The sequence below is a fragment of the Cupressus sempervirens genome, chromosome 8 (genome assembly GCF_028749045.1).
Source record: "Cupressus sempervirens isolate cs-2001-9-10 chromosome 8, ASM2874904v1, whole genome shotgun sequence".
NCBI lineage: Eukaryota > Viridiplantae > Streptophyta > Pinopsida > Cupressales > Cupressaceae > Cupressus > Cupressus sempervirens.
Genome location: NC_143125.1, coordinates 161,910,892 through 161,923,106, shown reverse-complemented (window position 1 = coordinate 161,923,106; position 12,215 = coordinate 161,910,892). Strand labels below are relative to the sequence as shown.

General features: G+C 34.9%; 1 protein-coding gene across 1 annotated transcript in view; it reads right to left on the bottom strand.

Annotated features, from left to right (window-relative positions):
• The window catches only part of LOC149542063 (outer envelope protein 64, chloroplastic-like), a 272,009-nt gene that overhangs the window by 230,036 nt on the left and 29,758 nt on the right, over positions 1-12,215 (bottom strand). The window contains exons 2-3 of the mRNA XM_089797108.1: positions 10,250-10,402; positions 9,607-9,731 (exon numbers count right to left, since the gene is read on the bottom strand). Coding sequence (XP_089653234.1) covers positions 9,607-9,731; positions 10,250-10,402 — 278 coding nt within the window. The remainder of the gene's footprint in view (positions 1-9,606; positions 9,732-10,249; positions 10,403-12,215) is intronic.

The window sequence follows — 12,215 nt, the reverse complement described above, 5'->3', positions numbered from 1 at the left end:
TTATTGTTTTATAATTGACAATTATCCTAATTATTTACTGTTTAGTTATAATGATAATTGTAATGCTTATTATTACAATAATATTTATGTTATTTGTTATAATACTATAAATAACATTAATTTAGTTATTTATTGTTTATTTACTATTGAATATGTTATAATATTTATAATAACATTTACTTAGTTATTTTACTATTGAATATTATTTCAATTAAAATCATGAAGGGTAGATTTATTGCTAAAACCACTTAATAAATTTAGAAATATTTTTTTTTCAAAATTATTTCAATTGTTTTACCCTGATTTTGGGGTCATTATAGTCCCTCCCGCTCAATTTTTTTTGTCCTCAAGCAACTTAATGTTTTCTTCTTTTTCCCAAGTGGCATCGTCCTCAGGTAAATTTTTCCATTGGACCAAATATTTGGTGATCGTTCTATTTCTCAATTTCTTCTTTCGGGTGTCTAGAATAACCTCAGGTTCGAAAACAATATGGCCTTCATCGTTTAGTGGTGGTAATTATGTACAAGGTTCTATTGATTTCCCCAATACCTTTTTAAGCCTTGAGACATGAAATATAATATGGATTCTACTACCTTTAGGTAGTTGTATTTTATATGCTACTTTTCAAATCTTCCTTATTATCTGATATGGCCCATAGAATCGCGGTTTTAATTTTTCCACTCCATTTTCCTTAATTGATGTTTGCTTGTATGGTTGTAATCTTAGGAAAACAAAATCCCCTACTTCAAATGTTCTTTCAATGCGCTTTTTATCCACATAGAACTTTTGTTGATTTTGGGCTTGCTGTAGATTTTCTGAGTCTTTAAGATATTTGTGCTTTGTTGTACGAAGTCTTGTGCACTTGGTACTCGACTTCCTTGTAGAGTTAAGTTCGCGAATGTGAGTGCCTCATACCCATATAAAGCTTTGAAGGGGGTCATTCCACTTGACATGTAATGGGTTGTATTATACAAAACTTCCCTAAGTGTAGCCACCTAATCCATGCTTTATGCTGTCCTGTTACGTAGTTCCTCAAATATTCTTCTAACCACTTATTTACTATTTTGGTTTGCCCATCTTTCTATGGATGGTAAATTGTGCTCGAGGTTAAACTGGTCTCTGCTAGTCTAAATAGCTCTTGCCAAAATTGACTGATGAACTTACTATCTCGATTGCTGATTATGTTTTGTGGAAGGCCATGGAGTCTGAAGACTTCTCTGAAGAATAGTTCAGCTATCTGATGTGCCGACGACTTGGTACTAATGGGAAAGAAATGAGCATATTTGGTGAGTCTATCCACTACTACATAAATACTATTATTTCCTTGAACTTTAGGTAGGCTGGTTATGAAATCCATTGAAATGCTTTCCCATTTTTTATTAGGAATGGGTAATGGTTGTAATAGTCCTGTAGGGTGTGTGCGTTCTTCCTTACTTCGCTGGCAAGTCATCCATTCTTGTACATATCTCTGGACATCTTTCTTTAGACCCTTCCAAGAGAATTTCTCTCTTATCTGTTTGTATGTCTTAAAATACCCCTGATGACCAACAAGGGATTATCATGATACTCTTGTAAGATTATATTTTTGACCTTTGATTGCAAACTTAAAAATATTCTTCCTTTATAAAATATAATATCATTTTGTGTTTTGAAGTATTCGTTTGGATTGTTCCCCTCTAATATTTCATTAGCTTTGGGATCTTTTGCATACTACGCAATGATATCTTTCTCCCAATTCCCTGCAATACTGGTAATCATATTGGTGTGGGGGCATCAAGAGAGAGCATCTACAACTCCATTATTCACTTCTTTAACATATTCTATATCAAAATCATATGCTTGAATTCTATTCACCGATTTTTGTTGTCAATCATTAAGATCTCTTTGGCTCAAAAAGAAATGTAGGCTGTTGTGATCTGTCTTAACAATGAACTTTTCGCAGACTAGATACTGTCGAAATTTGGCTAAGGTATGCATTATGGCTAGCATTTCTTTATTATATATAGAATAGTGCTTCTCTGCTTCTATGATTTTGCGACTTTCAAATGCTATGGGGTGTTTTCTTTGCATGAGAACTGCCCCAATTCCCTCTCCTGACGCATCACATTGTAGTTCAAAAGGCATCGTAAAGTCCGGAATGGATAAAACAAGACATGAACTCATTGTTTCTTTCAATTGTTCAAATGCTTGTTGAGCCTTCTCATTCCAAGAGAAAGCACCTTTCTTAGTTAAATCTGTAAGGGGGGCTGCAATCCTAGAGAACCCTTTAACAAATCGCCTATAATAACTACATAGTCCCACAAAACCTTGGAGTTAAGGTTTTTGGCTTTGCCTATTCTTTACTAGTCTTGATCTTTTCTTCATCAACACTTACCGCTTCTACATTAATCTTGTAGCCTAATACAGAATCTTATTTAGTCCAAATTCACATTTTGACATCTTAGCATATAGTGATTCTATCTCTAGGATATTTAGAACCTCCTTGATATGTTGCAAATGATCTTCCCATGTCTTGCTATAAATAAGTATAGCATCAAAAAATATGAGGAATTTCCTTAAATGCTCCTAAAAATATGGTTCATACATGATTGGAAAATGGCTGGAGCATTTTTGAGGCCAAAAGGAAGTACTAGAAATTCGAAATATCCATAATGACATCTAAATGTTGTCTTTGGAATGTCCTCCTTCCTCATTTGGATTTGGTGGTATCCTAATCTTAGATCAATCTTTGAAAAATATCCAGCAACATGTAGTTCATCCATTAATTCATCTATTCTGGGAATCGGTTACCTATTCTTAATGGTTTTCTTATTTAAGGCCCTGTAATCAATGCACATCCTCATAGTTCCGTCTTTTTTCTTAATGAGGACTACCAAGAAGACAAATGGGCTACTGCTAGGTTGAAGGTGTCCCATTTCTAATAATTTTTTAATAGTTTTTTCAATTTCCTCTCTGTATTTATGAGGATGCCCGTAAGGGGTGGTTATAACAGGTTTGGCTCATTCCTCTAATCCTATGGAATGCTCAAAACCTCTTTTGGGTTGTATTCCTGGGGGAATTTTTTCAAAAATTCTCATGTTGCTGTAGGATGGGTTGTATATCAACATGTACTATTGGCTCATTAGTGGGTGATTTATCAAGAATCATACACTCTGCTATCCACTCTCCTTGATTATGTCTAAGGATGTGTTCTATTCTATTACAGGACACTACTTTGGGTGATCCATCGAGCAATCTGATTAAGGTTATATTTTTCCCCTCATGTTTAAAATAGACTTCTAGATTGGGATTATCAATAGTGAAATGCCCTAAAGAGTCAATCCAAGGCATTCCGAGGATGATGTTATTTTGAAGCTTCACAACAAAAAAATCTGCTCTTATGATGTAGTTGTTTAAATAAATTTCCAATTGGGGAATGATCTCCAAGCATTGATCAATGGTGTCATTGCCCATTATTACCTTGAAGCCCTTCAATTTTTGTGTTTTTAAACTTCTTCTGATTACCAGATCCTTGTTGATGAAATTATGTGAGTCTCCAGAATCTATTAATGCAATTACCTTTTGGCCCTTTAATACTCCTTTTACTCGAAAGGGTCTCTTTCCACTCTCTTGGGTGACTACGGCTAAGGTTCCATTTTCTGTTTCATCTATCTTTATTCTTTTGTTTGGTGTCTCATCCATATTTATTTCTTCCATTCTACGAAGTTGTCCCATTTTGCATTGATGGTCTTGTCCCCATAGTTCTTTGCACTTAAAGCACAATCCTTACTTTGATAACTCGTCCCTTTCCTTACTTCGGCATCGATGTCCTAGATTCCATGATTCTTTGCAAAAGTAACATATTTTATTTTCCTTTCATGATCCTTCTTGTTTGTGTGGATCTTTAGGAGGGTAGGTTCGAGATCTTTCTTTGGATACATTAGATTCCACCTTTCTAGCCTTCTGAATGGCTTCTTCCACCATTTGAGGTTCTAATGGGTTAACTATGTTTTTGATGGAATCCTTTAGGCCTTCAACAAATAAGTATGTAAGCCTTTTTTGAGATAAATCTAGGACCATGACTGAAAGTTTTTGGAACTTATTAGATAATTCTTCCACCATTCTATATAGCTTTAAATGGGTCAGTTCTTTGAAGTACCATTCAGGTTCAACGTGGTTGAATCATTTGATAAGTTTTCGGGAGAATTCCTGATATGAGTTTATGTTTTGATGTCCTAAGGAGAGAAGCTCATTGTGCCACCATTCATGTGTTGTTCCTTCTAAGTGGAGTATAGCAAATTGGAGTGCGTCTTCCTCCATCATAGGGCTAAGAGTAAAATATGTGTTTAGTTTTTGGAGCCATGCATGGGCTGCTATCTTTCCCGATCCTTCAAAACTAGGTAGCATTACCTTGTTCACCTTATGTTTAAGCTCTTTGTTTGGTCGCCTTCTAGTTCTTTTAGGGCCCTTATGCTTTTGTCCCTTACAAAATTCTACAAATGTTATGTGTTCCCTAATTTTGGGTTTTTGCATAGGTTCTTGCATTCTCCACTGTGTTATTGATAGGTTGGTTTATTCCCTCCTCTTCCCTTCTAGTTTCTTCTCTAGGTAAGAAGGGGGGTCTCGGAATTCTAGATGATGCTGATTTGTTAATATTTGGCTCATTTGAACTCATATCTTTCCCGTGGGAAGAGTTATTCCTTAGGTTATTAATAGAATTCCCCAAATTTTGAAGAGCTTTTAGAAGGGCCTGGTTGGATTGATCTAACCTTTCGTTTTGACTTATGAGAGTTTAATTGGTTTGCTCCGTAAAGGTTCTTAATTCGTTAGCCATTTCATTCATGGTCATTTTCTTTGTTCTTTCGTAGGTTTGCATAGGATGTTGCCCTCAGGATGGCAAGATCAATGCTCTGATATCACTGTAATGTTCCTGTTGTCTAATTAAAAATATTCTCCCACTTCCCTAGCTATTAAACCTGCACAAGAGTTAGTACTTAGCAATTTTAAAGAAAGAAAGAAATTATAAAACATGTGGTAATTTAGACTCACATCCTACTTAGTACTTCCTTCTTAAGGAGAGGTTGTGATCGATCACTTAGCTCTTGGGGGAGGCCTCCTGGGGCTCCTAAAACAGAACAGCTCTCCACTCAGTGACGTCCTCTCACAATTACTCTCGTTAAGCCTTATGGATGATTGATCAAATACATTCATCCTTCTTAGGGAAGATTAATCTCCTCCTAAGCCTTATGAACTACCTTGGGTACGTTCATTTCATCTGAATATGTATTCAGCCATTTGGATTTACTGATCTTCAGAGATATTATATCTCTACCTTGATTCCTGTTAGGAATTAGAATTCTTTATGAAGGAAAGTTCCTCCTTAACTCAATATTCCTCTTTATCTTTTCAGCTCTGGTTATTACCACCAACGTTGCAGTGATGATGGCTTATGCTGGACTTGATTGCTGGCAGATCAGTAATTGTTTGTAAAGTCTATCTAAAACAAAGCCGTTAGTCGTCTGTACATAACCTGTATGTGACTCCACGTGGAACAAGAAGAATGTGAATTTTCAGCTTCACGTCCTTGGCACTCTGCAACGCCACACCTTTTAAATATGCCTAGTCTCTTGTATGCCTCTGTTGGATTCTCCTCCACCCTTGTCATTTTCCTATCCTTCCAAAATATGCCCTTTTTTGAGCAGTCATGAAATGGATTCAAATATCCATGCTTGGCCAAAGGTTACGCCCATCGGCCTTTACTGGTCATAACCAAAGTCCTCCAATCAATGTTTTATTGTATGATGTTCGTTGTTAATAAATCATCTTTATATGTTTTATTTTTATAATAACGTTTGCTTTAAATCACAATATTTATTATTTATTGTTTTATAATTGAAAATTATCCTAATTATTTACTGTTTAGTTGTAATGATAATTATAATGCTTATTATTACAATAATATTTATGTTATTTGTTATAAAATTATAAATAACATTAATTTAGTTATTTATTATTTATTTACTATTGAATATGTTATAATATTTATAATAACATTTATTTAGTTATTTTACTATTGAATATTGTTTCAATTAAAATCATGAAGGGTAGATTTATTGCTAAAACCACTTAATAAATTTAAAAATAATAATATTTTTTTTATTTCAATTGTTTTACCCCAATTTTGGGGTCATTACAGTCATGCCCATGTAGGGACATGACTCTAAGTGGTACAAGTACCACGTAGGGTCATGTCCCTATGTGGACATGGAAAGTCATCCTTATTAACACCAACTCAATCAGCATGATAATTCAATGATCAGAGGTCATAACAAGTCAACATAATATGACTTTCGGTGGTTTATGATGCCATGATAACTAGATGGAAAGAGCCCGATAATTGTAAAAGTATGATAGTAAGAATTTTATATATATATATATATATATATATATATATATATATATATATATATATATATATATATATGGCTCTTGTGAAACATATATCAACTCTTATCAAGAATATGAGAATTATCGGAATTTTGAATGAGTACTCTTATATATATAAGAAAGAGAAACATAGATACATATATTTAGTGTACTTCACTTCTGCTGAAGCTACACTTTAACAGATTTCAGATCTGCCACCCTACAACCAATCCAATAAGGTTTTCCATGATCCCAAACTCACAAGGAAGGATAACCTTGCTTTGATACCACCAAACACAAGAGGATGTATGGATAGGAGTAAGATGGAATAAACCCAACTTAGACCTACTAACACCCTTGCTAAGAGTTACACATGGAAGCTTTACTCAAACAATCAACAAGGAACAAGAGGCCATATGCAGCATTTCAATAGGTGTAATTATTTCACTTCACATAAAAAAGAAAACAACATGCCCGACTGTGAGGCCTTCCGGGTTACGGCCTTATTTAAAGAAAATTACAAAGCCAGAGTCCAAGCTCGCATATTCTATCTTTTTCTCTCTAAGATGATGATTTCCTACATCTAACCAAGCTTCATTTATGGAGAACTAAACAACAAGTCGGCTAGTTAGGCATTTAATTACATTATAGGTCCAATCTTAAAAGAGTAAACCAAAACCCAAGCAAGGACAACATAAGATAATGCACTCTTAGGAATAGGTCCAAACACACGTTAGGAGTCGACTCCCAACTGCGCAAGACACCACATCAATATAGGGAACTGCACCAAAAGAAACAACACGCCTCGTTGGATGAAAACTACAGGAAACAAAGACCGCAAAGACCGACACAGAACTCGAAGAATATGAAACATCAGAATACATGCACTTAAGACCAAGGATCTAGGATAAGTCCTCTACATGATATCAACTGCGCACAAGTTGAAACCAGAAGCAGCAATGACTACTTCGCGAACAACAAACTGGTATAGAAAACAACAAATATTTTTGGTTGATGTAAGATTGCTCAAAGACCCGATATGCCCCTGCATCAGGAATGTAGAAGAAGAAATATTTGATGCCATAGTTCCGATGACAAGGCAGCATGTAGAAACTGTTGACACTGGCACTAAGTAATGAGTTAAGATAATGTAGATAGCTGGATTTTAAATCAACAAGGCACTACACTACTCTGCAATGAAAGGAGACAAGACAAGTAAGAAAAATTGCCAAGATTTTATCTGAAATAAAATAACTATTAAATTTGAGAGTGTAAAAACTTAGAAAAGTGAGCAAGGACAGGACTTCATGGACCAGACAAGGTTATGGCCAATTTCTTTATTTATAATCCTCTAACCTCTTCATATTCTCTTCAAGCTAATGGAACAATACAATCATTTAATAAAATCCATGAAACAACAAAGACACGGATCAACAATGTTGACAGAGATGATGGAACCAAATACTATTGCCAGCATTCTACAAATATAGAATGACAAAATATTTGATCAAGTAAAATACAGATTGAGTTTTGTACTCCAAATTTACAAAGTATGTTAGTAACAAGTTCCAGAAAACATCATTAATATTATAATTTAATCAATATGAACTAGTTACCAATATAAGTGAATGCTACTGAAGCTCATTGTGAAGAAATATTTGCCCCCGTGAACCATCTCAATCTTCAGCAGTCCAAAGAAAGGATACAGTCTAAGATATGTTAAAAAGGAAAACTCAGTAAAAGAATAAAATTTTATCCTCAATAGCAAATCACCCTTGTCATCTACACGAGAAATATAAAATTGACACATATCCAAAGAATAATATCTATTTCAAGGCAAGGGCTAATGTAGCCTTCGCAGTAATCATCAATGCTGTCAAAACCTTCCCGCTATCACAGGAGCAGACCACTCATGCAAAAACATACGAGTTTGAAAACCCCCTAAGTCAAAACTTAACTGAGATATGTCAGTTGATTTTGCCCAAGAGGAAGCCCAGCTTCACAACACACAAAAGCATCAGAGGGGCCAAAAAAGACTTGATGGGAGAGGACAAACTGCCAAGACTTGGAAAAAAATTAAAAAACAATTCCGAAAAAATTAAAATACAGCTCCAAAAGGAATTGCACCTGTTAAATGCTCTATCACGTTCTTGATGTAGCTCTAGTTCTGATTTAGACGCAATTGTATTACAATCTTCTAAGCCTTGACATCTCCTCTTCCATCATGTTTTTCCAGTTCTTATGATGGTGATGCGTTAGCATCAGGAGTGTTCCCCAGAACAATATCAACTGATGTTTAAGTGTTCATCAAGCTTTCTTCTTGGACAATCTTGATTCTCAACAAATACATCTAGAAATAGTTAATCATATGATATAGTAGAAAGAATGAAATTATACAGTAACATTGCCGCTTAAAATAAATATTGAATGCATCAACATTAAAAAAACATGGAAAAAACAGAAGGTCTTTTATGGTTATAAAGTTGATAGGTACAATCCAAATTTAGCCAACACGTTTCCAAACAGCTTAGGGATTACAATAAAACTTTACTGGTGCAATTTGATCGAAAGATCTGAGCTTTAACAAATAGTATCAGCTGCATCAGACACATACACATCAGTTTCGGGACATTTCAATTTACCAAGCACAACAGGGAAATTGTATGCAAACATTCTTTAGGAATCCTTTTAAATATTTCAATGCTGTGCATCGGGTGTCATCCATCCATTTTCAAATCATATAGAGTTCTAAACATATAATATCACTGGCACTCACCATCACTCACCAGGTCTAGCCTTCTTAAGTGCTAGTCCCTTTCAACAAAATTAGATACTTTCCATCCCAACCACATTGTATTACATAATATATTATATAATCATACCTCGCCAGGATTAGTCTGTCTTTTAGCATTGATCCCATCCAAAAGGAATTAGGACAGATCACATTTTTAGCATTGAATTAATCTTTTCCAGCTTTAAATTTTAAAGTTATTGAAACTACAAGAAACAGTAGGTGCCCAATATCATTCTATCCTTTTATAACCATAACAGAAGCTTTTTCAGCAACTGCTGCCATTAGTTTATATGTAGTTTGTCAGCAAGCGTAATTCTTGTAACCTTAGCATGTAGGTTTCCATTCAATTTGATAAAGAAGTAGAACTGCAATGTACACTGACTAGTTTCTAGAACTAGGACCCTCACCAAGAGAAAAGTCCACAAGCTCTGCTGCAACAGCTACAGCAGATCCACTTGAAGATCCACCAGGCACCCTTAAAGGTGTAGCTGGATTAGTTGGAGTTCCATAGTATTTATTTTCCCCATTGATGCTGCAAAGATTATATAAAGTTAACATCTGAATCACAAAAACTAATAGATTTGTGATAAAATAAAAGTTATATTGTTAAGACTCCATAAAAACTAGAAATTTGAAGTTATAAAACATAATAATAATGAATCAAAATGCAAAATTAAATTAAACATACAGTTAGTAAATCTCAACTTCTGGTTGGAACAATTTCATATATTAAAACTGAAGAAACCAAATTTTCTTAACAATTTTTCACAGAACTTAGAAGTTCACAACCAGTAATAAATTGCAGATGAAATGTAGACACAGAACCAAAAAAAAAACTTCTCAAGTTGAGTAATAAAAACATTCATTTTAATCCTCTCAAATATAGATAATGCTAGCATAGGTGCTATCAACAACCTAAACTATAACTTTGTCAGATGCAATTCCTCACAAGAGATTATAGACATGACAAACATACAGCTAGATACAAAGATAACAAATTGTATATCCAACACAGAAAATATTTATAAATATTTGGGGATCACTGCCAACCTGTATGCCATCTCGTCCATAACAGTTCTTCCCACACATGTGGCTCCCCCTTCTACAAGAATTGAAACTGTTGGGGCAGTATGAACAGCAGGTCCATGTGTTTTCCGCCACTCAGGATTTCCAAAGCCAGTTACATATCCTTCTACATCAAATCTATCATCACATTAAATGGTTCCTTACTTTCATTAGTAATGAGTTTCTGCCAGTACACAGAATAAGTTATAGATAAATAATCTAAACAGAAAAAGGTTGTCTTACTATATGCAAAAATCTTTCAGAAGCTGATATTTTTTATAAATTTGTCATCACCTAGTGATCTACTGTCTTGCACTACACGTTCTCGAAACCAAAACAATTAACTCAAGCCTTGGTCCTAGTTTATTTGGCTTTCAAAAAAAAAGAATATGGGAATTGCAATTAAAAGGAATAAATTATGAAGCAAAAAGCAACATAAATGCAGACACAAGGAGATGCAAGGGTGTGATCATCTTGTTCCAACAATAAACAATAACTCTTCGTACCCTTTAAAACTGCTTCTGTGGAATCAATCTCCTTAATTTATCAATAATGGAGTCCATGTCAAAAGATATCTCTCTCACAGTGCCACTGATCCATATGGAATACCAAACCATATTCATGATAGGCTTCATGAAACCGATGATGTAGTCTATGCAAGCCCAACAATCATCATCCAGAATCAATGGTTTGACCTTTTAGGCCCTCTCTGAATTTGTTTTCCTCAAAACAATTCAAAGGTTACTAATGTCCATGGTTCTCAATATGCTCACATCTGCTATGTTCCTTGCCTGTTTCTAAAATGTCCTAGTGATGGCCCTATTTTGTAGGAAAATAGAGGATTTTCCCTGCTTGAGAAGACAGTGTGCCAACAAATAAATGCGGGGCAGCCACTATTGAAGAAGTAAAAGATGGTCTTATAGGTGTGTTGAAGTCCATGTAGCTGCGAGAGAGTTATACCTTTGGTGATTTGCCATGAGCTTCTCTGAAAGATATCTATCATGATAGACTGTCTTTGCTCCTTGTTCATTTTTGTACCTGGTTCAATAGCTTCCAATTCAGTAATGATTTTTATATGCTTAGTGATGGTTTCACCTAAGTCTCAGCTGGGCTCAAGCTGTGGCAATTTTCTATTGACCGTTCTTTGTATCTTCATGTTGAGCGCTGTTTTCTTTATTCACCTGTTATCTCTTCACATTCGGATGAGTATCACACTTGGCATTCCACGTGTGCTGATATGGCACCGTGCAAGTGCCACTGGTATTGCTGGCAGGTTATTGCATCCGTGTTATGTCTCATTTATTATTGCCAAACAATTTATTACTGAAGTCGATGGTTATCCTAATGAAGGTGTCATTTCATTCTCTCAAGTTGCCACATATGTTTCACAACTCCTGTCATTTCGTATTCTCGAGTGTCTTTTCAGTTTGGTGTGCCACTTCTGTTTATTGCAATTCAGACAGAAAGTGTCATCTCTTCATTGTTGTATCAACGGTGATTAGAGTTTTTGTATACTCTCTGCTCTAAAAATATATGAGCAGTGTTATCATCTGTCATTGTAATTACTGTGTATCGTGGGTTCTGAGTTCATTGCAACAAATGTATATGTGCAGACACACATTTATATTTTGTATGGTCTTAGTGTTTACGATCAGTGTGTGATTGTTGAGCTATTTTCTGTGAATCATTATGTTTGTAATCAACTATGAAACATTTGTCAAAAATATTTTGATCGTTTTGAGAGCTGAATAAAGACATCACCATATTTGTGGGCTCGGTTTTTTCACTTGAGAGGAGGGTTTTCCCGGGATATGTCTCATGTGTTTCTTGTTTAGTTTGAGTGTTGCAATTCAGTAAATTTTGAAATTGTTTCATTCTTGTTTAAATTTAACATGGTATCAAAGCACATCTAAGGAAATGATCCAGAACCAGAATCTTTAAGTTATACATT